Consider the following 27,767-nt stretch of genomic DNA (forward strand, 5'->3'; position numbering starts at 1 on the left):
CACATGTAAATTTAAAATATTTTCAGTCAGACAATACTATATTGGATAATGGCTGACCCTTGTTTAAACACAGACTTCCACACCTCTCAATGAAAACAACAGCATATCTTGAGGCTGACAGCTAAAAGCCTAGAAACAATAAGAGAAAACAAAAAACCTCAGCACAGAATTTATCTAAAGCAAATTATGCCTCCTCATTTTCCTCCTATAGATTCATTCTAATCTAACTCAATACTGTAACTGTGCTCTATCTCAATACAGCATTATGTGGTTGGGACCCAGCTGGGCTAGTTATGTCTGGTGTTTTTTTAAAGGGGAATATTTATTACTTACTTCATGATACAATTAAGTGTAACAGCTATTCAATAAAGGGTTTGTAACTGTTTTTAAACAGCTTAATTCTATCCCATGACCAGAGATATGGATCCCTAACTCCATCTATTCACTAATTAGTCATCTTTATATAAAGGAGATAACAAAAGGGCCCAAAAAGGATAGCATACTTTCATCTTTTCTCTTGAATTCAGATACTTGAGTTTCAGGAGCCATGTCTATATCACACCTTTGTTAGACCAGAACATTAAGATCCTTAAGATAAAAACGTAGTTTAATTTGGCATTCAAGGCATTAAACTCATTATGCCTAAGGTAGAATGGGTCTTTCAGAGAATGCCTAGCCACATCAGCTTGAGTGCAGGGTTCCTGGCTTGAGCGTGGGATCATAGACATGACCCCATGGTCGCTGGCTTGAGTCCAAGATCGCTAGCTTGGCAAGGGGTCACTCACTCTGCTGGAGACTTCGGGTCAAGGCACATATGAGAAAGCAACCAATGAACAACTAAGATGCTGCAACAAAGAACTGATGCTTCTCATCTCCCTCCCTTCCTGTCTGCCTGTCCCTGTCTGGCACTGTCTGTCCCTGTCCCTCTCTCACAAAAAAAAATAAAAAATAAAAAATAATAAAAGAGAATGTCTAGCCAAATCCCTCATTTTATAAATGAGGAAATATGAGGCCTGTGCCTAGTTAGCTTAACTGATTTGCCAGAATCAGAATAGGTGAAATTAGAGAAACAGGGCTACAAGGCAGATCTCCTATGTTCTCTCAGTATCATCATGTATCTTCACTAAAAATAAAGACAATTTTAGATAAAAGATCAGTTCAACACATCATTCTTAGAACTCACAAGGATTTGGCACTGAAGAGGTTTCCATCACAACTAAAAACTGAAAGATCGGTTCATTTCCTGACTTGAGGCGTTGGAAGTTATATCATACAACAAGGCTGACTTCAAAAAGTTTCTCGCAAAACAGTAAGTGAAACTGTACTGCCAATGAATGGTACTTTTAATGAGAATTAAAGGTGAAGCTTAATAAATTCTTTGCCACTTACTAAAACTACAAAATAAGTCCAGTGCAACCACAACTATTCATAAATAAAGTTGAAAAGGACTTTTAGACTAGTATTCATTTCTCTAAGGATGACAAAATAACTACCTTAAAGCAAAAAGAACTCTTTTATTGTATAGATTTGATGAGCAAGTAAAACGACTGCTTAAAACCTAATTCTACATTAAAAGTTCAATAAAACTTAACAAGCCTATAAAACAGTCATTCGTTTTGGCCTTAAGCAGATTCAACATTACTTGGTTGATAGAAAAAGTGAAAGGATGGGGAAAGAAATTCCATGTTTAAATATATAGAAATACAATATTTACACTACGTAAATACTGAGAGAAAACTTAATATCCAAGCAGTAAACCAAAGCTTCCAAATGAAAAGCCATAAAATTCGTGTTTGATTAGAGGTAAGACAACAAGGGCCGCAGAGCCCACTGCTCCGCTCATGTAACACAAACACGAGGGAAAGATAAGTGAGCACAGGAATCTTTTCTGAGCCCTCTCCCACCTTCACTTCTAAATAAAGAGGAACTACTGAGAAATATGAGAAGTGGCAAATCAAGAGGGAAGTTACATCTTCTAGTCTATGGGAAGTAGAAATCCCTATAAAACTGCTAATACAGTCAACAGAATCTGCTTTTTCTTAAATCTAAATTAAAGTTAAAAAGTTTTTCTTACATAGCAAAAAGCCACCCAGTTTAACATAATTGTAAAATGTAACAGCTTCAGAGTATCTTCAACACTCACCTCTTCTGGGGTGATAACACCTGTTTCCTTAAACTTTGATTCCTAGACAGCAAAAGAGTAACAGCATTATACTACTTTTACTTTCAATTTAAAAATGTTTGCTGCCAACTATTTGCCTGGCACCCTTCTAGGCAATAGAGCACATACAAAATAACAAACATTTCCCTGGTATCTGACCTCAGGAAATATACATGTCTACTGGAGAAAACTGACAAGAAAATAACTGCAATATAATGACCCGAGGAAATAACAAGTATCTTTATTTTACAGATCATTAAAAATGTCCTAGAGTTGTTTAGACAGCTCACAGTTCAGCTAACATCTCATTTAAATGAAATAGTATTAGAAACCAAACCTAGAAGTCACAAGTCATTTAATACTTTCCCATTATCTCATTTCCACCAAGATACTAATACAAGATTCTCTTTGCTAAAGCAAAGATTTTATTTACTAAATTTTTCTAAATTTTTAAGTTATGTGTAAGATTTTGTGATGAGTCTGAAGAAATGCAAAGATTCATTTATGAACATTATTCATTCAACAAATATTGACTGAGTAACTATGTGCCAAGCAGTATTTGAGTTAATGGGGATACAAGAGTAAATAAAATAGAGCAAACTCATCTTTTTTCTCTTGAGGATTTAAAACTCTAGTGGAGGGAGAAAAGTCAAATGGTAATGAAGACCATGAAGAAAAATAAGGCAGAGAGGAAACTGGTCTGGTCTGGGGTGGAGGCAGATGGTTATATAAAATATGGTAGTCAGCCCTGGCTGGACAGGTTGGTCAGTCAGAGCATCGTCTCAAAGCACAGAGGTTGCCGGTTCGATCCCTAGTCAGGGCACATACAGGAACAGACTGATGTTCCTGTCTTTCTCTCTCTCCCTTCCCTCCTCTCTTAAAATCGGTAAAAAATAAATATTTCAAAAAATAAATAAAATAAGATGGTCAGAGAACACTTCACTGATAAGAGGACTACTTAGGAAAGGAACCAGCCACGGTGCTGTCTGGGTGAAGAGCATTACAGGCAGAGTCAAGGGCAAATGCAAAAACCAAACAGGAGGCGAGAGAGTGCCTGATGGAGCAACAAATAGGTCAGACCGACTCAAACAAAAGTGAGCAAAGGAAAAAGTAGTAGCTGATAGTAGATAGGGGCCTCTATCGATATAATAGATGCGTAAAGAGCATTGTAAAGTCTTCAGCTTTTACTGTACCTATGTCTTCAAAACCATCATTTTTCTTGAGTTTTCCTTGCTGGGTGAAGTCATTATTTCTTTCCCAGGGATTAGTTTTTTTCTCCTTGCCTTCCTATGCCTGGTAGGAAACTATAAGTGTTCTCTCTGTAAACCAAAAGTTCGCACAGGGAAGGGCAAGGAGAGGGCCATTAATTCTGCTTTCCTTCATTCTAAAAATATATAGGGACTAGTACATAGACAAGCTAACTCTTCCTTGTCCATTTGGTGAACAAGTGAAATGGTTTATCAAAACACAATCCTATGTTATAAGTTCAATAAAGTATCATACAACTAGCCAACAAAATAACAGTTTTGTATTTAATTTGGAAGGTTTTATTCTCTTGCTCCTCTCTACCCGAAACTAAAAAGTTGTAACAATCATATATTATTTAAATACTGTATACCTAAATAGTTTTCTGAAAATAACATATGCAAAAGATTCATTTGATTCAACTGTCAAAATGATTTCCTATTTCAAGTTGATTGAATAATCTCAATTAAAATAATCTCAATTTTCACAGTAAACAAATATAAGCATAGCCAAGAGTTGAAATTCTCATTTATAAAATTTCCTTTTTTTTAACTTGGCCTAACAAGATATTATTTTAAAATCAGTCTGGGGGGGGGGGGAATGTACAGAACTAACATTTCCCTCTGTCACGGAAAAGAAGCTAACTAAGTAAAACAGTCCAGTATTCTTAGCATACCAGATTAACTTCTTGAATGCAGAGAACCATCCATTTCCAAGAATATTTAATCCCCACACTAAAATTTGTAAAATTTTAGTTGAAACCTTAAAAAAACACACACAAAAAAAACCCACTAAAGAACTCGCTATTCATCTGCTATCATCGCACACTTTTTAGAACGGAAAAATAAAGCTGCAATAAAGACAAAACTCTAAAGGAATTACATAATAAAAACTTGAATACACTTGTAGAAATTTAGCTTTGAAATAAAAATAAAAAAATCCATTAGCCACTCCTGTAATACCTAATGTGTCACAATGTTTACTTTAAAACTGCTGCACTGCCAATGTAAAAACAACTTCCTATCTGGGTGGGTCAAGCTGCTGCTTATGATCACTAAAGTCCAAGATTAACTAGTTCCAGCTATTTCAAAAACTTGGGGAAGAGAGGTGTTGCCTACTGCCTGGGTTCAACGGTACCAAATGATGTTGCAAATTTCACCCTGTCCCTCTGAAATCTAACAAGTTGGGATCTCAGTCACCACTTATTCCGAATTCCTAATTATAAAAGACTTAAGCAATTTTAAAGAAAAAGTGACATGTCATTTTAGTACCACACATTTGATTTTTTTTTTAAATATAAACCTTTGTTTAAAAGTTCAAAAGACTGCGAATGTTGGATTTAATGTTCTCAAACGCACGCAGCGGCCGACCGCCTTCCAACCCGACGGCCCCCGACGCGCCGAGCTCTGCCGGGGGAAGAGCGCCACGAGCGCGCGCCCGGGGTCGCCGCGTCCCCCCACGGGGCCCCTGCACCCTGCGCCCTGCCCGGCCGGGAGCGGCGCCTGCCCGGCCCCCGGCCCCCGGTCCCCGTCCCGCCGGGGAGCGCGTGCCTGACAGCCTCCGCAAGCACCGCCCCGCTTACCTTGAGGACCGGGGTCAGGTACTCGGCCACCTCCAGTGCCTTTCCCTTGACCGTGTTAATCACATTCTGCATCCTGGGGCCGGAGCAGCGGCCGGCCCCGCCACGGGCTGGGAGGAGCAGGCGGGACGGGGGCCGGGAGCCGGAAAACGTCCCAGCGGCCGCCGACGGCGCCGAGGGGACGGGACACGACCGGACGGGACGCGACGGGACGGACGGGACGAGGGGGAGGTGCGGCTGGCGCCGCGCCGCAGGGGGACGGGCACGGGCCGGGCCCAGCTGTCGCCTCGCCGCGAGGGCGGCCGGCCGACCCGGGTATTTGCGGGGGGAGGGCGGGCGCGCGCGCGCCCCTCGCCCTCGGGAACTGTCTTCCCCCCTTTGCTCAACTCGCGCCCCTTCCCACTTCCCTTCCTTCTCTCACACTCTCGTCGTAGTTCGGCCTCCACTTGGGCCTCACGTGACAAGGACTCTCCCGACACGTGACGCGAAAAAGGCCGCGATAGGGAGCGATCGGGCCGCTTCTCCCCGCCCTCCGGAAACAGGACACTGAGCGCGCCTGCGCAATGAGCGCCAGTTCCGCTTTTCCCATCCGGTCTTCATTGTGCGTTTTGTTTCGCAATAGGAGGCTCGGGTCAGAGGGTTTTTCGCTTCTGTTGCTCTCCCCTAGCTTCCCCGCGTGTGGACCCTAAGAGCTGCCGCCACTGCCGAGCTAGTCAGTTACTGGTCATCGCTAGGATGTGAGCCCTTCCATTCAGCAGTGCTTCGGCGGACTGAGATAACCGCGCCCAGCGGACCAAGAAGTGCGCGTGCGTATGAGGGGGGCGCGCCAGACAAGATCCCTACTGCGCAGGTGTGAAAAGACGGATTTTCCTGGAAGTGGCCTTAAATCTGCTCTCCTTTTGTGGGAAGGCTGTCACTCAGAGCTCTCTGTACCTTAAGCCCAGTTAGCTGTCGCTGTTGCCTTTTCAAACCAATCTCTCCATTCCCCCGAGCTCTGAGCGCTACCCCACAACTGGGACACTTTGTTGTAATTACCTTCCCCTAGCCTAGAGTTTCGTGTCCTCACCATATCAAAAGAGGGCCTGGGAATCATTGATTTCTCAGTTCTTCCCTGCTTCCAACACTTGTTCAGTTAACAGCAGTCTAACGAAATGTTTCCAAACAAGCTCTTTTTTCCTCCTAGGGAAGAGCTGCAACGGAGGACAGAAATGCAAATCTGAAATTCTGGTCTTCTAGAGCAAAGTTGCTAATAAAAATGAAAGTTAACGAATTGCTTTTCTGCAGAATTCTTCAGTCAGTCCCAAAGTGCCAGTTACTCACTTATCGCCTTTGACAGCGCTTCTAATCTGGTCCTTGCCTTTTGTCTCTAGAGTTCCACCTCCTATAGAATTTTGACTCCTTCATTTCCTTTCTCCGTAGTTTCTTTAGTACTCCTCAACTTTCTTGGTTTTGATTATAGCCATAGCCAGACAGCGAAAACATTTATTTTGTGTTCTTCACAAATCAGCGGTATTTGTATTATCTTTAATCTGCCAGCAGAGTTGTTCATGAACTTTTTCTTCTCTAAGGCAATTAGAAAGCGGTGAAATGGAAATCAAGTGCTGTGGTCAATCCATGTTATGTTCCTTGTCAACAATGTATACATTCTTGCTGGGATCCATATTTATTGCTTTAAGCTCAAGTCGCATCCTTTTGGTAAAATATTCAGCCAATGAAGGTAAGTTAAGACTTGGAATATGTATGAAGCACTTTCATCTAATCATACATTCTCTCTCCTGTCTTTGTTTTTCTTGTGTATAAAATGGGGATAATAATATCCTTTCAAGTACTCTGCTTCATGTGAATGATGAAGAATGTTTCAGTTTGATTCTTTAACCTTTCATTCCTTAGCAATAAAATTTTTGATGCTTGGTGAAATTTGGGTCAGTCAGTACATGATCCAACCCTTTACAGAAGAGATTATAACATCTGACTATTGCTTTAATCAACTTGTGTTCTGGGCCTATAGCAATATGTATAACTATAACTTATTTTGAAATGGGAGGATATATTTGGTCACTTGGCATTTCTGATATATGATCATACAATATGAATGGGACAATACAGATTATTAGCTTTGACATACGTGATCAAGAAATCTTTTTTTAATGTAAAAATTTGTATTTTTTAATTTCACAAAACCATATTGAGAACCTCTTATGAGTGACTGAGGACGCATTAAATTATGATACCATAACCTTTAATATATGTATATATAGTATATATAAATCTGTACTTCAGTTAGCATTTATCTGTCAGGCCCTAAGCTAAGTATAAGCATTTTCAAAGTGCATAAAATATAGACCTCAAGAACACACAGTTTATTAGGAGAGACATACATGTAACTACATCATGAAAATACAATATAATAAAAATAGTTCTATACTAAAGATAAAGAAGTGATTTAGAATAGAAAGTGCTATATTTTCTCTGGGCAAGATGATGTGGAGCACAAAAGGGCAAAGCAACACTTTTCTGATAAGGTAGCAGTTGATCCCCAAGAATACAGGGTGGCCAGGGGTATTCAAAATAGGCAACAGCCTGTAAAAACGAACAGATACATTAAAACTCAGGATGTAATGTGAGAACGTTTAGTTCAGAATTACTGAGCAAAACGTTTAAGGACTCGGAGGATAGAGCAATAGAATGCTTGGCTAGAGAAAGGGATGATGATCAGATCATTAAGGACCTCATATGCCATGCTAAGGATCTGCAACTTTTCTCTAGGCCTTAGAGTCTAGGGAATAAGGAGTACTTGAAGGATTATAAACAGAAGGAGAAGATGAAAAACAAAACAAAACTGTTGTAGTATCTGATTGAGGATGGATGAAAGGGGGAGAGACTGGATAGAAGTGGGTAGCCAGGTAGGGGGTTATTGCAAATTCAAGCCCCAGATGATGGAGACTAACCAAGGCTTTGAAAGTAGGAACAGAGAAGAGATGGATTCACGAAATATTCTTTTTTTTATTATTATAAATTTTTATTAATTTTAATGGGGTGACATCAATAAATCAGGGTACATATGTTCAAAGAAAACATGTCCAGGTTATCTTGTCATTCAGTTATGTTGCATACCCATCACCCAAAGTCAGATTGTCCTCCGTCACTTTCTATCTGGTTTTCTTTGTGCCCCTCTCCCTCCCCCTCTCCCTCCCCCCCCCAACCACCACACTCTTGTCCATGACTCTTAGTCTCATTTTTATGTGCCACCCATGCATGGAATCATGCAGTTCTTATTTTTTTCTGATTTACTTATTTCACTCTGTATAATGTTATCAAGATCCATCCATTTTGTTATAAATGATCCGATGTCATCATTTCTTATGGCTGAGTAGTATTCCATATGTATATGTGCCACATCTAAACACAGAAAAGGACTTGGAGAATATACTGAACGTGGAAATTCCAGGAGATGAAATACTGTATAGCTCAAAGTTATCTGTTTGCAGTGCTAAGAGGATCAGTGATATTCTCAGCTGAGATGAAGACTACCAGCAAGAAGAACAGATTGATTGCACAGAGTTCAGAGAGACTACGGAGTTTTAGCTATGTACCTTCCATAAGGCCAGTAGCTGTGTACTCGTTCATTGCAACATCCTGCAGTGTCTAGCACATCACACAAGTGAAGAAAATGCCAATTAATGAATAAGTGTGAGGTAGTTATTCATATGCATTTTTAGTGAGCATTACATATTCCAGAGTACAGATTTGGAAACACTAATATTAAATTGGCATTTAAAACCTTAGAAGCAGAGGACTTGTTCAGGGTAAGCTTGCAAAACAAGAAAAGAGATCCAGCCTGACCAGTGGTGGCGCAGTGGATAGAGCGTCGGACTGGGATGCGGAGGTCCCAGGTTCGAGACCCCGAGGTCACCAGCTTGAGCACAGGCTCATCTGGTTTGAGCAAAGTTCACCAGCTTGGACCCAACGTCGCTGGCTCGAGCAAGGGGTTACTCGGTCTGCTGAAGGCCCACAGTCAAGACATAAATGAGAAAGTAATCAATGAACAACTAAGGTGTCGCAAGAAAAAACTGATGATTGATGCTTCTTATCTCGCTCCGTTCCTGTCTGTCTGTCCCTGTCTATCCCTCTCTCTGACTTTCTCTCTGTCTCTGTAAAAAAAAAGAAAAAGAAAAAAAAAAAAAAAAAGAGATCCAAGGACAGAACTTCAATAGGTGTGCTGACAGTCAGAAGGATGTTAAGAAGGAATTGTTAGCAAGAACTAAATGCACATGGCTCAGAAGGAAAGGAACAAGTTTGAAGACAGAGGCAGTTGCGACATCATCATAAGATAAGGATTAAAACATGCCCCTTTGGAATTAGTAATTCGATGGTATTTAGTCATCTCAGGAATAGGTAGGTTGAGTACAGTGGGGGATCAGAAACAAGATTCCTTGGGGACAAAACCTGAATGGAAAGTGAGCAACATGGAGATAATGAATGATGACACCGTTCTAGGAAGAGAAGGAGAAAGTATGGTAGTTGGAGGGTAATAGTTATACAGTGTTTTGTTTTATTGATGGCAGAGTTTTGAGCATATTCATTGGCCAAAGGGAGGAAACCAGCTAATAGATGAAGGAGATAGTGAAGCCAGAGGAATTACTTATTGGAGCAAAGTCCCTGGTGATAAGGGAGCATTTTAAAGGGGAGAATGGGTCAACAGGTGGACGATGGCCCCCTTTGGGGGGACTACAGGAGAATCAGTAAGGAAAGGTGTAATGCAAATAAGGTATGCCATTGTGGGCAGAAGGGGGGTGGAGGCAGGTCCCACATGATGCAGAGACAGAGTCTGAAATCAGCCAGGAGAGAAACACAAGGTAATAAAAACAACAGTGACTTAAAGAGCAGTGACAGCAGTTTAAGAGTTGTATTCTGAAGCCTCCACCCCCACCCCATTCTTGGGTATGCATGTTTGTTCCTGTGCATCATGATAGAGACCAATCTAAAGTATTACTGGAGGAAAATAGAGTGCGATTTCAGTCTACCTTTGAGCTGAGAAAAGGGAGGAGGATATATTTTAACTAGGCTTTGAATAATGGGAAAAGTTTCACAGGCAACTAACTAAATGCAGCTTAACTCTTATTAAGTGCCTACTGAGTGCAGAACACCATTAACTGCCAGGTATATGAAGGTGACTAATATGGTCTTTCTCGTGAAAAGCTTACATTCTAAAGATAAGACACACACTTAAAAAATAACTATAATAACAATGTGATAAGTTCTGTTGTAGAGGTTTATAGATGCTGTTACAGGATCAGAGATGAATAAAGAATTAATTATGCTTAGGTCGGGAACTCTGAGAAAACCACAGAAAAGAGGAAGAACGGGTATTCTGGGGAGAATGTTGAGTTGATGTTTTTCTTCCGTACTCGGCCAGTTTGGAATTTTAATATGATGACCAAAGGGGGGGGGGGGAAATGCATTCCTCAAAATAGACCCTAATAAAGTTTATGTTTGTCCTTGGCAAAATTGTAGAGAAAGTTGTTTGTATGCATTTGGAGAGAAAACAGAGGTATAACAGCTAAGACCAAGGCAGGCTAACCAAACTTCATTTCCTAATTAGATTGACTTATAAGTGGGGACATAGCTTCCCAACTCATCAGTGAATTTTTGGATATGTCAGTGGATTTTCTCTCAGCCCCAGAGTAGCTAGAGCCCTAGACAAGGCACCTCTTGCCTCAAATAGCTTCCTTGTTTTACCCTAATGTGCCATTTTTACCAGAGTGCCAAATAAGATTTTTTATGTGTGCCATGATATGAAAGAGAAGAAAACTCTTAAGGAAATACCACAGAGTGTACCTTGAGCTGAGTACAAGGTTGACAACTCACACCAGAGGCGCCATGAGCTGGGTAATAATTCAGCCAGATAAATGTATAGCTACTTGAGGAGTCAGGCCCTGAGTATTAACTAATGGTCAATTCAGAAGGCAGTCTCCAATGCCATGCCACAGAGCTTTTGTTGCCCAGAGCCCTAGCCTCCTTGACGTATTTACCAGCAAGTTGGATGGAAACATGAGAGGTGTATTTATCAGATTCAAGGATAATTAAATGCTGATTGGAGTAGGGATAGAGAAAACATTAGTTGAATTGATGAAAAAATCCAAAAGAGCAAAGCCAACTGGATGGAGTTTAATACAACCAGTATTGAAATCCAGCTTTTTGGTTAAAAAACAACTCTTAAGTTATTAACTGTATATAAGCATTGTATAGAACAAAATTAATAGTTCAAAAACATTTCCGTTACATTTCAGAGAACAGATATGATTATCTTCCAACTACTGTGAATGTGTGCTCAGAACTAGTGAAGCTGCTTTTCTGTGTGCTCGTGTCATTCTGGGTTATAAAGAGAGGTGAGTCTTGAAACAATACTATGTATGTGTTAAAAATCACAAAATCAAAAAGTATTAGAAGTGGCAAGAGCACTTTCTATCATTTAGCCCATTTATTTTATATACGAGGATGCTAGAATACAAACATGAACATGATTCTTCACGTTTTGCATTTGGAGAAATAGACTCAAAGGGAGTCTGGGTAGGAGGAGGCAGAGTTGGAACTGCATCCCACGTTTTCTAGTGTCTTGGCCATTGCTCTACCTGGTAGCTTGTTCCTGTAATGTGTCACACAGTGAGTTAATTTTTATTCAGGTTCAGGATTTATTAAATTACTGCTGTGTGACTTAGTATGTAGCGTATTGCGAAGCAGTCCCTGTTTTCTTCGTGGAAGGCAGGATAGTGCATTGGAGTCAGGGAGACTGTATTTTGGGGCAGATTATTTTAACTCTTCTGAGCTCCAGGTTCATCAACTGTCAAATAAGGATATTAATCCTTCCTCAAATCTAAAGTATGCAGCCTTTTGTAGTTCCTAATACGTATTAATTCTTCATATGTTTCCCAATATTGAGTTTCTTCTTTCTTTACTACTTTGATCTGCTTTCCCTATGAAGTAAATAGAGTTCATTAAAGGGTTTCAATCTGTGTGTTTCCAGTTAGTGGAATGCATTTCTTTTTTTATATATATAATTTTTAAAAAATATTTATTTTATTGATTTTAAAGAGAGAGCAGGAGAGAGACAGGAATATCTGTTCCTGTATGTGTCCTGACTGGGGATCGAACCAGCACCTTTTGTACTTCAGGATGATGCTCAGACCAACCAAGCTATCCAGCAGTGGAATATAGTACATTTCTTAATCTCATGAGATTCATGCATTATTCACAGGGCTTAAACTTAAATTTTATTTTATTTTTTTTGTGACACACAGAGAGAGGGACAGGTAGGGACAGACAGACAGGAAGAGAAATGAGAAGCATCAATTCTTTATTCTGGCACCTTAGTTGTTCATTGATTGCTTTCTCATATGTGCCTTGACCAGGGGGCTACAGCAGACCGAGTGACCCCTTGCTCAAACCAGCGACCTTGGGCTCAAGCTGGGGAGCCTTGCTCAAACCAGATGAACCCGTGCTCAAGCCAGCGACCTTGGGGTTTAGAACCTGGGTCCTCTGTGTCCCAGTCCGATGCTCTATCAACTGCACCACCACCTGGTCAGGCTTAAACTTAAATTTTCTATTATTTTATTTTACATTCTGTTACAGTACCTTCCTAAGTTTTTGAATATCTGGAAATGGAACAATAACTCACATTAGGATTGGTAAAAGTTAATTTTCTCCACTCCCCTAGATATAAATCTCACCTAGCTTATCCCTTTTTTGATAACCTTAACTCCCTCTCCCTCCACTTTTTCCCCCTCCCCCAGAGATGGGGAATACCAGTATTAACACTTGATATATATTTTTTTCTACTTAAAGTTGTTGATCTTTCTCTTGATTTTATACCTTCGAGTACTGAGAGAAACCAGAAGTGTATCCTGAGTTGCCTTAAGTAGTACTTCTTTCTCAAGTTAACAGGAATTAGGAGAATCAGTAAACCTCAAGTGTTGCTAATTGTCAGTAATGAGGCACAGTGGTAGGAGTGCAGAAAGCCAGTAATGAAATTCTCTATTGTTTGTGATTTCGTAAGTCTAATAGTCACTTATGAAAGCAAGTTCATAAAGCCTCTCTTAAAAAAATGTCAGAAATCAAATACAATTTTCTGTCTATAAAAATATTAGCATTCTCATCAAAATCATTTATTTACTACTGTATTTCTTTAGATCATCGAAGTAGAAACTTGAGATGTGCTTCCTGGAGAGAATTCATCAATTTCATGAAGTGGTCCATTCCAGCCTTTCTTTATTTTCTGGATAATTTGATTGTCTTCTATGTCCTTTCCTACCTTCAACCTGTAAGTAAATATGACAAAGAAAACAGCATTGGGAAAAAAAGGGAAATTAATTTCAGTACTGATCTTTTTAAAAAAAATTATTTTCCTTGGCATCGTTAGTTTCTCGTTACCCTCCTTGGCCTTCCTGAGATTTGACTGGAATCATCTGAGTGCTGACTTGCCAGGCGCTTGCCAGATGCTCTCGCTGGTAAAGTTTGCTGTCTTAAACTGTGCCGAGTATTCTGTGGGAATTGCTTTCTGGCCGGTGAATCTGACCAATGTCTCTTTGTGCAGCTTGAATCAGTCTGCCTATTTTCTGAGCCATCCTATGATCACCAGCCTCTAATATTAATCTCAATACCCAAGTCCTCCAAGAAAACTTAACTCAGAATATTATACACTCAGTTCACCACCCTTTCTTATTGTGTTGGTACATACGCTTTTTGTGTACGTTTTTTGTTGTACTTCTTGTTAATCCTATGATTTAACTCAGTGTTTTTATCTGCCAGTCTGGGGACCAGTTGACCAGAAATTTTGTGCCGGTCTGCAAGATTTAACTACGCTGATGTTGTGTGAAGACAATGGACCCAATGAATGGGTCTTAGTCAAATTCACTTATGCTCAGGGGGATTTCAGCGTTAGTGGTCCCCAAAATAATTCTATTTTTACCAGTCCCCAAGTGTAAAAAGGTTGAAAACCACTGTTTTAACTAACAAGTACTTTAAGGGTAAAGATTTTCTTCTCCCAACTCTAAATTCCACCTATAACTGATAGTACTAGGAATATTTCTTATGTCAATTAGCATCCATGCCAATTTAGAGAACCATTAGTAATCAGAATTAAAATATGATCTTCTGCTCTTACCTATTATTACTCAGTTTGGGTCACGTGTGCATTTTCCCTAATGTGTTTGATTTTTTTTTTGCATGCATGCTTTTTAAATTTTTATTTTTTATTATTAATTTTGATGCAGTGACATTGATAAATCAGGGTACATATGTTCAGAGAAAACATCTCCAGATTATTTTGACATTTGATTATGTTGTATACCCCTCACCCAAAGTCAAATTATCTTCTGTCACCTTCTATCTGGTTTTCCTTGTGCCCCTCCCCTCCCCCCACCCCCTCTTTCTCCCTCCTCGCCCCCCCCCCCCCTGTTACCATCACATTCTTGTCCATGTCTCTGAGTCTCATTTTTATGTTCCATCTATGTATGGATTCATATAGTTCTTAGTTTTTTTCTGATTTACTTATTTCACTCCGTATAATGTTATCCGTATAAGGATAAGGTCCATCCATGTTATTGTAAATGATCCGATGTCATCATTTCTTATGGCTGAGTAGTATTTCATAGTATATATGTACCAAAGCTTTTTAATCCACTCGTCCACTGACGGACACGGGCTGTTTTCAGATCTTCGCTATTGTGAACAATGCTGAATAGATACTTCTCCACAGAGGACATACAGATGGCCAATAGGCATATGAAAAAATGCTCAACATCACTAATCATTAGAGAAATGCAAATTAAAACCACAATGAGATATCACCTCACACCAGTCAGAATGGCACTCATCAACAAAACAACGCAGATTAAGTGCTAGCGAGGATGTGGAGAAAGGGGAACCCTCCTGCACTGCTGGTGGGAATGCAGACTGGTGCAGCCACTGTGGAAAACAGTATGGAGATTCCTCAAAAATTAAAAATCGAACTGCCTTTTGACCCAGCTATCCCACTTTTAGGAATATACCCTAAGAACACCATAGCACTGTTCCAAAAGGAGAAATGCACCCCCATGTTTATGGCAGCATTGTTCCCTAACGTTTTATAAAATGAAGATTTCTGTTGCCAAAATGTATTACAAGTTGATTTAAAGAATAAATTCAGGCATTTTTATCTTAAGTAGGATTTTTATTGGTTCTAGTCCTCTATGTGAAATATAGTCCCAAGTGGGATGAAAAGGAGGGATCAGCAGAGCACTGTAGTAGTAATCGGGAGTTTGATTCTTGGGCACAATTTTGAAGTGTGTAGCTAGGCAAGCTCCAACTACTCTAAGAGTCAGTTGCCCATCTGTAAGGAGAAGAACGTCAGCATGCCAGCTCAGAGGCAGGGGCCTGGGCCAGGTGATGGCCCGACAGTCCTTTCAGCTCTGTGATCCACGCTATTATTGGTTTCATTTCATCAAAATGTATCCTCTCCTAAATTCTTGCTTCTGCTCTATTTTTCAGATCTGAGAATTTCTGTACCCAATGATATAATGGTTCACATTTAATACGTATATATTTGTTGTATTTTATTTGTATCCAACAGATTAGCTCTAAATTTGTATCCCTTTCCTACATCCCCAGTACCAAATCAAGATTACAACTCCCTCATTTTCTTCCAACTTACTGCTTTGCTCTTTCTTCCTGTGTTCAACCACAAATATTACAAAATAAATCACGTGACATATTCTGTTTATTGTTGTGCTCAAGTCTAATTGGAAAGAATTAAATAGAGGTGCATGGAAGTTTTGGGGCAGAGAGCTCTGGTGTTTTGATATTCTATACTGCTGCATAGAAAGAGCTTTCAGAATTCATCAGGCCATCCGAGATGCTGGGTTAATGCATTTGTACTGTCATTATTGTGACTAGTCAGAACCACCACCTCCCCACTCTTACAGCTACTTTCCTTGTCTCCTCTTCTCTTAACTGGGGGTTCACAGGCATTTGTCTACAGAGAAGGACATTGGGAAAAACTTAAGATAGTACCATAAAAATTCAATAGAAAAACAATACTGTAGTATCCTTGCACACATTTGAAATTTTATCAAATTATTGGATTTACCTTATTTCTCTAATGCAGCTGCATATTAACCATATGTGTTGGTTATATAAGATTGATGATACCCTGGCTTTTGCTTTGTTTTGTTTTGTTTTGTTTTGTTTTGACACTCTGGGGTTTAATCATCTTAAAATGACAGCAAGGAGGAATGCAGGGTGTTAGAACTAAGTCAGTAGGATTTGTTTTTAAAAATTATTAGTATTGTCAGATCCAATTATGAGGAGTAATATTGAAATTTTATACTTTCTAGGACAAAGTGTGTACCTGTTTGTATTAATAGTCTCATGTGAAGTCTCACTGAATTTACAAAAACAGACCTTTATGAAATTTGGCTAACAACATTTCTAAGTTTTTAGAACAATGTGAATCAATCTAAAGCACTATCAAATATGAGTTGGGTAGTGAATTAAGTCACTACAGTTCAACCAGGAAAATTGAGTCAATCCTAAATAGTAAAAAGGCTTCAAAACCTATATCTCAATTATTTTAATGTATCAATGGGCCTAATAGAACCTGCCTTCCTTCTAACCACAGAGACGGTATTAAAAGTCCACAAAGCACTTTGAGAACTTAAAAAAGTAAGCTTTAGAAGCATGGTAACTGTTGTTTCAGACCGAAATCGTTTACAAGTATTTCCAGATCTGCACAGACAGATAATTTACACAGTCATTTGCTGAATTTTAACACATTCTGAAAGCCTGTACAATAATTTGATCATATCTGCATAAATTTAATAAGCAACAAAAATGGAATTTAATCCCCTAGTGAAATAGCTGCCCTAATAACCTCTCTGGTTTTTGACCAAAAAGCTTTTCTTGTCAAGTGAACCACCAAGATGGGAGATTTCTGAGGTCAGAACTTTATTTGGATTGTAACTCTATCTCCCCTTTCTTTCTAGGCCATGGCTGTTATCTTCTCAAATTTTAGCATTATAACAACAGCTCTTCTATTCAGGATAGTGCTGAAGTAAGTAACTTGTTGTGAAAGCATATGTGGGGCTTTAAAACGGCACAGCCTTGTTTCAGATGATACACCCAGAACATGAACCCTCTGAATCGCAAGGCCGGGATTTGATTCCAGTCGGCTTTGTGTATTGGTGAGTTGCTTAATCCATCTGAAAAGCAGCTCCACTGCCATAGCCTGTCTAAATCCTCCGTGATTCTATCTAAAATGTTTTTTCATAGCAGACTCTTTATTACATTAATAAGGAACCGAGAAGCTCCTAAGATTGATACATATTTTTTATTTGGAGTTAGGAGATGATAAAGAGGGGCAAATCCTCTGTCAGGCTACTTGAGATGAGTACATAATTTAAGTTCTAACTGGCAGAGGATTTGCATGAAGGATAGAATCACATTACAATGAATAAAAATGATAGGTTTTTAAACCTCAAAATTCTATTTCCAGTCTTTCCTATCTCCAGGAAGACCTTTAAGTAAAACAAACATTTTTAGTTAAATGGGCTCTGCTACAAAGCAGAGGCCAGTGTTCAAAGGTGGAACGGGGTCTGGGCTCTTAATTTCAGTTTGATTTGTTATTTAATGATGATGATGCCTGACCTGTGGTGACGCAGTGGATAAAGCCTCGACCTAGAAATGCTGAGGTCGCCGGTTCGAAACCCTGGGCTTGCCTGGTCAAGGCACATATGGGAGTTGATGCTTCCAGCTCCTCCCCCCTTCTGTCTCTCCTCTCTCTCTCTCTCTCTCTTTCTCTCTCTCTCTTTCTCTCTCCCTCTCCTCTCTAAAAAAAAAAAATGAATAAAAAAAATTAATGATGATGATAAAAATAAAATTAACTTCTTGTTAGATTTGTTATGATTTTTTTAAATTTTTCATTCACTTTCTCATTTTCATTTTCTGTTTCTCAATGTGCTGTGTCATATGTAGCATGTTCTTCCGTAATTTATGTGTACAGAGAGAGAAGGATAGATAGGAACAGACAGTAGCATGTTCTTTTGTAATTTATGTGTACAGAATGATGAGTGGCTTGGTACAGAGGCACTCAGTAAGTATTTGTTGAACCCTTCATTCCTTCAGTAGATAAATTACATAAAATTCTTAAAAGATTTTCTTTTGTCCTGAGGAAACATTTAATTTAATGGTTTATATAAGAGATATTAAAAAATGAACGTTTTGTGTCATCCAGTTTAAACGTTATAGTACACTGCAGTTTGCTTTTGCATATTATTTTATGAATTGTGAAAATAATTCAACTTAGCATAAGAAAGAATGATGTTCCAGAAATATTTTGAAATCTTTAAAATCAACATGAAAGTCACTTTGGCCTGCCCAGTGGTGAGTGGCGCAGTGGATAGAGCTTTGACCTGGAACACTGAGGTCGCCAGTTTGAAACCCTTGGCTTGCCTGGTCAGGCACATATGGGAGTTGATGCTTCCTGCTCCTCCCTCTTTCTCTCTTTCTCTCTCTCTCTCCTCTCTAAAATGAATAAATAAAATCTTTAAAAAAAAAGTTACTTTGTAATATAAAAAGTTGGCTTCTGAAAAAAATTTGTAACCAATAATATTTTTCTATTGATTCACATGATAAAATTAGAGATGCACTTTCATAAAGGAAAAAAAAAATTGCTTCTGACCTAATAAAAGATTCTCTGTTTCATAAGAGAACAAAGTTCTCAAAAACATGTTTATTTTTTTTAAATTTTTTAATTTAATTTATTCATTTTTAGAGAGGAGAGAGAGACAGAGAGGGAGAGAGAGGAGAGAGAGACAGAGAGAGGGAAGGGCGGGGGGAGCTGGAAGCATCAACTCCCATATGTGCTTTGACCAGGCAAGCCCAGGGTTTCGAACTGGTGACCTCAGCATTTCCAGGTCAACACTTTATTCACTGCGCCACCACAGGTCAGGCCAAAAATATATTTATTTTTAAAGTAAATTTTTTTTTTCTAAAATGATAGTTTATGCCTGACCTGTGGTGGCACAGTGGATAAAAGCATCAACCTGGAACGCTGAGGTCACAGGTTCAAAACCCTGGGCTTGCCCTGGCTGGTTTGCTCAGTGGTAGAGTGTTGGCCTGGTGTGCAGGAGTCCCGGGTTTGATTCCCGGCCAGGGCACACAGGAGAAGTGCCCATCTGCTTCTCCACCCTCCCCTCTCCTTCCTCTCTGTCTCTCTCTTCCCCTCCTGCAGCCAAGGCTCCATTGGAGCAAAAAGTTGGCCTGGGCGCTGAGGATGGCTCCATGGCCTCTGCGTCAGGCACTAGAATGGCTCTGGTTGCAACAGAGCAACGCCCCAGATGGGCAGAGCATCGCCCCCTGGTGGGCATGCCGGTTGGATCCCAGTCGGTGCATGTGGGAGTCTGTCTGACTGCCTCCCCATTTCCAACTTCAGAAAAATACAAAAAACAAACAAACAAAAGAAACCCTGGGCTTGCCAGGTCAAGGCACAACATATAGAAAGCAACCATTATGACTAGATGCTTTCTGCTTCTCCCTTCTCTCTCTTTCTCTTTCTTTCTCTCTCTCTCTCTCTCTTTCTCCCCTCTCTAAAAATCAATAAATAAAATAAAAGGATAGTTTATGATTACACTATAATATATTAAGTATTATTGTTATTATATTATGTCAAAATTACATCAGTTTGAAACTAAATTTTCCAAAGAGAAATATAAAGTAATTTGTTGACTGACTTGAAATTGGTCAGTAGTCTTGGCTACTCCAGGGCCTTAGCCATGGCTCTGAGGCCAAGGTGAGGGGCCACTTAGAAAGACCCTGCCTACTCAGAGCTGGTTCAACCACTCTGTAGGCAATGTGGCTGGCAAGGTTCTCAGCCAGGAAGTGATGAGAAAACATTAAGGACTTAGGGCCACACACTGCATGGAGGGCCCTTCCACCCTATTTTGACTTAATTCTACATTGACCCTGTAAGGCAGATAGTTATTGTTCATCAATAGATTCGTCTCAAACTGAGCCTGTGCTTGGACCCCAGAACCACTGAACGTTTTGCAGTGTTTGGGTGGCTCCCTTTGACTGTAGAGGGGAGAGTGGGGTGGACAAGACTGGGGCAGAGGGGCCAACTTGAAATGAGCAGCCGTTTTCCAGCGGAGAGCACCACCACCATGGGCAGCCATGGGCCTGTAAATGTTTAAGCATTTAACAGTTTATATTAAGAAAGCTAATTCTTAGTGCAACCAAATCCAAATCTATTTAGACTGTCAACTTTAAATGTTTGCTTTATTATTTTTTTTTCAGAGACAGAGAGAGAAGGATAGATAGGAACAGACAGACAGGAATGGAGAGAGATGAGAAGCATCAATCATCAGTTTTTTGTTGTGACACCTTAGTTGTTCATTGATTGCTTTCTCATATGTGCCTTGACCGTGGGGCTACAGCAGACTGAGTAAGCCCTTGCTCAAGCCAGCAACCTTGGGTTCAAGCTGGTGAGGTGTTTTGTTTTTTTTTTTGCTCAAACCAGATGAGCCCGTGCTCAAGCTGACGACCTTGGGGTCTCGAACCTGGGTCCTCCACATCCCAGTCTGACGCTCTATCCACTGCGCCACCGCCTGGTCAGGCTAAATGTTTGCTTTTAATACTATTAATTATAATATTTTATTAATGCTAGTTTTAATAACATTGTCATGATCTAAAATTTAATATATTTTTCATATACTTCTTGATATTCAGAGCAGTAATACTGAATTTTAGATACATGTTTGCTCTGTAGTTAATGTCTCTGTATTGATTTCCTGGAAGTTATTTATATTAAAGAAACAAAAATTACTCCACTATTATTATTTCCACAAATACTGAGTTCCCAGAGTGGATCTTAGTTTGATTCACAAATCAGCACTGAAGCTACTCTGAATAGTACAGCTAAAATATAATAGTAAATCTAGCACTTTTTATAAGAAATGCCTTTTAAGTATTTTTTATTATTACATTTTAATATCAATATAATTTTGTTCTGTTTTGATTGTTTTGTTGATGGTGGTGTATGTTGTCTGTTTTTCCCTATTTAATCCACTCTGTGAATCATTTGATGGTCTTCTGCTCTCCACAATAAAATTTTGACCTAGAAGCAGCAGCTTGAATTCTATCACAAATTCTTAATTTGTTTTCTATAAATAACTCATTTTTATATTTAGAACATTATAGCTCTTTAACTTCACTCTAGCAGAGCCAACAGATAAAGACTATTCAGATAAAGACTATAAGGCTACACAGGTAGGAAAATAAATCCAGTGACTAATGCAAGAATTACTTGGAAGAATTCAGAAGTGGGAAAAGAAAAAATTTCACCATCCAAATGTCTTACTATCTTTTCTAGAAAAACCCCATGTAAATATATAGACTTTTTCTTTCAAGTGAGAGATTGGTTCAAAGTAGAAACAGGTGGCAGTTCAAAGCTCTACTGGTTTGCTCTTAAAGCTTGGCGAAATTGTACAGTCTTGTTTGCTTAGGCTTTAGTCAATGACTTCAACATGAACATTGAGATTTGGTGGTAAAAGATAACTGAGACCAGCACTTATTTTCACCTAAAGGTGTATGTTTCTCTGATTTCATCAAAGAGAAACTATGAAAAAAATTAACATTTGAAACATGATGGGTGTCTTAGAAGTTATGGTAAAGTTTAGTTACTCTCTGAGCCAGCTGAAAAGAGTGCAACTCAGATGTCAAGTATTTCTCCAAAATCATTCACTTGATAAATCTTTTTACAATTTATCATTATAAATTCACCCCTGATTGCTCTCTGTGCTACTATGAAATAGTGATGTGTAGTTTCTTGTAAAAACAGTTACATAAATCTTTCCACTTAATTATTTTCATGTCCGGCCTCGGTTTACTCCCACCAGATATGGTAGCAATGCCCTATTTGACATACGCATAGCAATGCCCTATCTGACATAATTTGGACCTGATTGTTGAGTTTCCTCTCAATTAACTGAGGGCAGCTCAAAGTGAGGAATTATAAAAAAAAAAAAAAGTACGTACTTAAACAATTTAACTTAAGATATGTAAATGTCCGTTCTTTTGATGAAAGCTAAGATCTTTGTGTACGTGTAAGGTTTGCTAATTGGAGTTCTTTGGCTTCTTTCTTGCATGGACCTGCGTTCATACACATCATTCATGATTTCTGGTTTTAGTTTCTTTAAAGTGGAACAAGTTCTTAAAAGAACTTTTATTTATTTTTTTAAATTTTTTAAAAATTATTTTTATTCATTTTAGAAAAGAAAGAGAGAGAGAGAAAGAGAGAGAGAGAGAGAGAAGGGGGTGGGGAGGAGCAGGAATCATCAACACCTATATGTGCCTTGACCAGGCAAGCCCAGGGTTTTGAACCTGCGACCTCAGCGTTCCAGGTCAATGCTTGAGCCACTGCGCCACCACAGGTCAGGCCTTAGGAGTAGTTTTAAAATAAATTCTTTTAGATATTTATTATCCATTTCCTAAACTTAAAATAAGCTCATCTACACCTAAATTAAAGGCAGCTTTTTATCTTGTGGGTGATTTCCCTTTAACTAATTCTTCCAAAGCATTCAACTTAGTTTTTATAATGACTGTGACCCTTTTCTTTCACTCATAATTTATCACTTACATAAACATGAAAATATATCATTACGATAATGATATATAAAACACATTTAGTAACAGCCTTTGCAAGCAAACAGTGTACTTGGGAGCAGACTCCCCTGAGTAGCCTGCAGGTCGCAAGTGTTGAACTCTGGGCATCAACCTGAATGTTTTACTGGGCAGTGGAGAGATGAGTTGAGTCTCCACTGTTGAATCCACTAAACCAAGGAGGAAATTCTTTCGTGCACAGTCGTCACTTTTAAGAGTGCAGATTCTCAGCTGACTTTACAGAATAACTTATTAAGCTTTATTTTCTTTGCTGAAAAACTATTTTCAGCCTAATCCTTAATCATTTTTATCTTCTCAAGGACATTACCTTGAATGAGTAATTATTTACAGTAAGTACTGTTTGGTTTGTTTAAGGTTTTGTCTCCTTAGATTCTTTTTTCTCAGTGTCAGTATTAGCGGAAAATCTATAGCTGTCAGAATTGAAAAGAACTATTAGTTATTGACTCAATTGTCTTGATATACGGTAATTGGTTATAATGATTTTTATACATTAGGCACCCATTTTTTATCCTGTCTTCCATTTCCATTCAGTTTGCTTCCTACTACTTGCATAACAACTGCACCTTCAGAAATGTATGTTGTTAGTTCAGTTTCTAGACTCATGTCTTAGGGCTACACTAGCCCCGTCACAGGGTGCTAGATCTGGTTATTTGAGAGTATATATGCAAGAAGACATGATCGTGTGCATGGGTTGCTGCTTTATAGGCTGGTCTGCGCACTTAGCAGTTTTATAGCATGAGGCTCTATGGAAGCATTGGTGAAATCAGACGTATCTTCCTTTATATATATGCATTGAGAATTCCATGTTACTATACTTAAAAGGTGCTTTGGTCCAGAAGGGAGACACGAAACCATGGCTCAGATCTCTTCCTAGCCCTTTCAAGTCAGATAACGATAACTTCTCAGAATGTATTTTCCTCTCATAGAACAGGAATTGCTTGACCCTTGGTTGGTGCTTAGTAAATGCTCCAAAATTCTTATAACTTCTAGTTCTTACCTGTTATCTTACACTTCTGCCTTTGCTGATGTGATTCTTTTTTCTCCCACTCTGGTTCCCCTCTATTCATCTGACTAATCCGTCTTCAAACTTGAAGCTGTGCTTCTTCCCAGAGGCTTCCCTCTGACTCGGGGCTACCCCAGCCTGAGTCAGCTAGTCCTCCTTCCTTAGTCCACATTGCGCATTCCTCTTGGCTTTGCATGGACTCATCCTTCTGCTGCTTGGATGTATCACCAACTCCCTTTTCACATGGTAAACTTTAGTTTATTTTTCATCTTTCCACTCAAGTGTCATCTCTTCTTTGAAACAATACCTGACTCTTATAGACTCAAGTGTTCCTTTCTCAGTGTGCCCCAGTTGTCCTGTGTATCACTTGTTATACATTATATTGTCATCATTTAGTTTTGTGATTCTATTCTTATTCAAGTGTAAATTGTCAAGGATGGGCATCAAGTCTTCATCTTCCCAGGGTGCCTGGCACATTGTAGCTGCTTATTAAATAAACGTCTGTTAAACTGAATGAATCCACAAAATGGGACAATAATAATGCATGTCTTCTATATCTTACAAGTTTGTTGTTAGGCAAAATAAGCAAAGTATGGTTAAGACTTTGTAAAATTAAATACTAAAAATGTTTTTATTTACCTTATTAAACAGTAGTTTTCTGTAAAATGCTTTATGATTAGGTCATGGATCTGGCAACTAGCTTCCTTAAATCTTTTTGAATTGTAAATAGCCTTGAAATTTGACAGGACTTTGAGCGGTTTCCTGGGGCTAAAAGGAGGGCTGAGAATTCACCTACACAGATGATTTGGCACACACTGTAAGGACCCACATATCTGCGGTTCATGAAAACCAGATTGAGAATCTCTGCTATAATTTACTTTATAGTATGGTAAAAAGTTACTGTTTTAAAGTTTCAAGATCAGCTCTAGAGGTAGAAAAGAGGCTTAGTAAACCTATGGGCTCAAAGAAACTTATAATGAGGCAAAATGACTGACTAGTTTTAAAGGATGTTTATTATAAAAGTGAATAAAAATATCAAGTTTAAGAAGCAGAGACACCAAATTGAATGTAGGGAATTCTAGCAAAATCTGGATACAGTTTATTCAACCAAGTCCTCAAGTGTCTGATTTTTCAGTAGAAACAGTTCATTTGAGAGGAGGAAAACCCAGCAGTAAAATCTTGCTTTTCATCTTTGAACAGGAGGCATCTAACCTGGACACAGTGGGCTTCCCTCCTGATTCTGTTTTTGTCTATCGTGGCTCTCACTGCGGGGACTGAAACTTCGCAGCATAACCTAGCAGGACATGGATTTCATCACGATGCCTTTTTTAGCCCCTCCAATTCCTGCCTTCTTTTCAGAAGTGAGTGTTCCAGAAAAGACAATTGCACAGCCAAGGAGTGGACTTTCCCCGACTCTAAGTGGAACACCAGAGTCAGGATTTTCAGTCACATTCGTCTCGGCCTGGGCCATATTCTTATTATAGTCCAGTGTTTTACTTCTTCAATGGCCAATATCTATAACGAAAAGATATTGAAGGAAGGGAACCAGCTCACTGAAAATATCTTCATACAGAACAGCAAACTGTATTTCTTTGGCATTCTTTTTAATGGGCTGACCTTGGGCCTTCAGAGCAGTAACCGTAATCAGATTAAAAACTGTGGGTTTTTTTATGGCCACAATGCATTCTCAGTAGCCCTTATTTTTGTAACTGCATTCCAGGGTCTTTCAGTGGCTTTTATTCTGAAGTTCTTAGATAACATGTTTCATGTCTTGATGGCCCAGGTAACCACTGTCATCATCACAACAGTGTCTGTCCTGGTCTTTGACTTCAGGCCCTCCCTGGAGTTTTTCTTAGAAGCCCCATCAGTTCTTCTCGCCATCTTTATTTATAATGCCAGTAAGTCCCAACATCTGGAATACGGACCAAGGCAAGAAAGAACGCGAGATCTAAGTGGCCATCTTTGGGAGCGATCCAGTGGGGTAAGTTTGTGAGGATATGGCTTTCTGCCTGTTCTTCTCCAATTCAAAGCATGATTACACAAGAAAAGAAATAGATTAGTGCAGATTTATCAAAGGATGTATCAGATTTCTGTGACTTTTAAAAATTATTCAACAGATATTTTTTGGACTCCTTATGTGCACAAGGGCTCATGATAGTGCTGTCAGGAGTCCAGAAAAAATATAAATCAGCCTCAAAGTCCTTATGTGCTAGTTGTACCAGAATATTAGACTCTGAACTGGAAGAAGTCGCAGAGGTTATCTTGCCCAGTCTCCTAGTTTTGCAAGTGAAGCAACAGAGACCAAATGTGATGGTAAGTGAAAGAACTGATACCAAACCCATGAGACTCCTACTTCATTACTCTTTCCACCCCACTGTGGTTGGGGAAATAAGCCTCATTCATGAGAAAAGTTGATCTTGAACTTTATTAGTCAGTCTTACTAAATATAAGTTGAAAGCCTGGTCCCTTCATTTCCCCTGGAGTTACTCATAAACTAGAGTGTGCCAGATGGGCAGGCATTGTTTAATCTCACTAAGGTGATGGATTTCAAAAGGATCTTATCAGAGAAAAAAGTTTTCTAGAAAAGTACCTATACAATTACTTTGAATAAATGTTATTCAGACAGTTGCTATTATTGTTTTAGGAGGGTCTGTCTGTCATGTTAGTAGCAACTTAATCTTTATGAGATTCAAGTAAGGAGTTAAATATTTATTTGTTAGAAATAAAAGATGAAATAGACTGTCTAGAGTTAAATTTATAATTTTCATAAACTCTAAATATGGAATATTTTATGCAGTGAACATTTTATTCTTTGGAAAAAATAATCTGTTCCTTATTAGAGTTTATTGCAGAGCTTTCCTCAGTAATGCTTCTGAAGTGATAAAACACATTCTCCAAATGAAAAAAGAATCTTGGGTCCCAAATGCCCTGATTTCAGCTACAGTATAGATTCAGAAGTCCTATGTTCTTTTTCAATGGTCTGACAATATGGCTTGTTCTACTTTTTAGGTAAGAGTATCAATTTAGGTAACAAGGCCTAGTTCGTAATTCCCCAATCTTGAGTCATTTCCCTTCACAACCAGCAGAGGGTGATCCTTACTTTGTTCATGTTAACTTTGAAATTCAGGTACTGAGATTTTATTTCAGTTTTTCATGATCTCATTATACATCTAAGATTAACTTTCCAGGTCCTTCAGTATTTATTTAATTTCATTTGACCAGATTATATCTATAGTTCAATGAAATAAAATCCACAATCTGTTCATAAGGTGTCTCCTTGGAAATCATTAGAAACCCTACATTTCTAGTTTTGTTTCAGTTAATAACTGATTTCATGTTTCCTTTTAGGATGGAGAGGAACTGGAAAGACTGACCAAACCCAAGAATGCCATTGAGTCAGATGAAGATACTTTCTAATTGCTACCCAAGTGGTTGGCAGGTCTCACAACCTTGTTTTCACATTTTCAGCATGTATAATACTCATTTCTCACTTTGATAAACCAAGAAAATCTCCAGAGAAAAACAGTCTTTGCATATATCTGACTCTCTTTAGTATATGTGCTGCCAAAGCGAGCACATATCTGACTCTCTTTAAACAGTTCTATTCAAGACTTAGAGTACCCACAGGCTATAAAACAGTCTAAGGAACTGACATAAGAGTAACAGTATGGAGGCTGCATTAATGACCCAGTACTTGATAGAGCAACAAGATATAGTTACAGGGCCTTGGCCAGTTGGCTCAGTGGTAGGGCATCGGCCTGGTGTGCAGAGGTCCCAGGTTCGATTCCCGGCCAGGGCACACAGGAGAAGCGCCCATCTGTTTCTCCACCCCTCCCCCTCTCCTTCTTCTCTGTCTCTCTTCCCCTCCTGCAGCCAGGGCTCCATTGGAGTGAAGTTGGCCCAGGCGCTGGGGATGGCTCTATGGCCTCTGCCTCAGGCGCTAGAGTGGCTCTGGTTGCAACAGAGCGACGCCCCAGATGGGCAGAGCATCGCCCTCTGGTGGGCATGCCGGGTGGATCCTGGTCGGGCGCATGCGGGAGTCTGACTGCCTCCCCATTTCCAACTTTAGA

At 39.3% G+C, this 27,767-nt stretch overlaps 2 protein-coding genes across 7 annotated transcripts in view; one reads left to right on the forward strand and one right to left on the reverse strand.

Moving 5' to 3' along the window:
• Positions 1-5,578, reverse strand: part of ATG3 (autophagy related 3) — a 31,137-nt gene extending 25,559 nt beyond the window's left edge. For 2 of the 3 annotated variants that reach the window (XM_066347966.1, XM_066347965.1), the window contains exons 1-2: positions 5,407-5,578; positions 2,144-2,185 (exon numbers count right to left, since the gene is read on the reverse strand). In XM_066347966.1, the coding sequence (XP_066204063.1) occupies positions 2,144-2,185; positions 5,407-5,574 (210 nt within the window). In that variant the 5' untranslated portion in view covers positions 5,575-5,578. Of the gene's footprint in view, positions 1-2,143; positions 2,186-4,988 lie in introns of all 3 variants that reach the window. The other variant, XM_066347967.1, reaches the window with a different exon arrangement.
• A 77-nt stretch (positions 5,579-5,655) lies between these two features.
• Positions 5,656-27,767, forward strand: SLC35A5 (solute carrier family 35 member A5). Of its 4 annotated transcripts, XR_010746845.1 has the most exons (8): positions 5,698-5,835; positions 6,554-6,702; positions 11,276-11,374; positions 13,172-13,302; positions 17,003-17,070; positions 24,898-25,058; positions 25,531-25,678; positions 27,046-27,767. XR_010746845.1 is itself a non-coding variant. In XM_066347962.1 (7 exons), the coding sequence occupies exons 2-7, from the start codon at positions 6,573-6,575 to the stop codon at positions 27,112-27,114; spliced, it is 1,278 nt and encodes a 425-aa protein (XP_066204059.1). In that variant the 5' UTR covers positions 5,656-5,791; positions 6,554-6,572; the 3' UTR covers positions 27,115-27,767. The 4 variants fall into 4 exon arrangements, 3 of the variants coding, with proteins under 3 accessions (XP_066204059.1, XP_066204058.1, XP_066204060.1); XM_066347962.1 differs by having other exon boundaries at positions 5,656-5,791; positions 24,898-25,678; XM_066347961.1 differs by having other exon boundaries at positions 24,898-25,678.

Source organism: Saccopteryx leptura, chromosome 8 (genome assembly GCF_036850995.1).
Source record: "Saccopteryx leptura isolate mSacLep1 chromosome 8, mSacLep1_pri_phased_curated, whole genome shotgun sequence".
Taxonomy (NCBI): domain Eukaryota; kingdom Metazoa; phylum Chordata; class Mammalia; order Chiroptera; family Emballonuridae; genus Saccopteryx; species Saccopteryx leptura.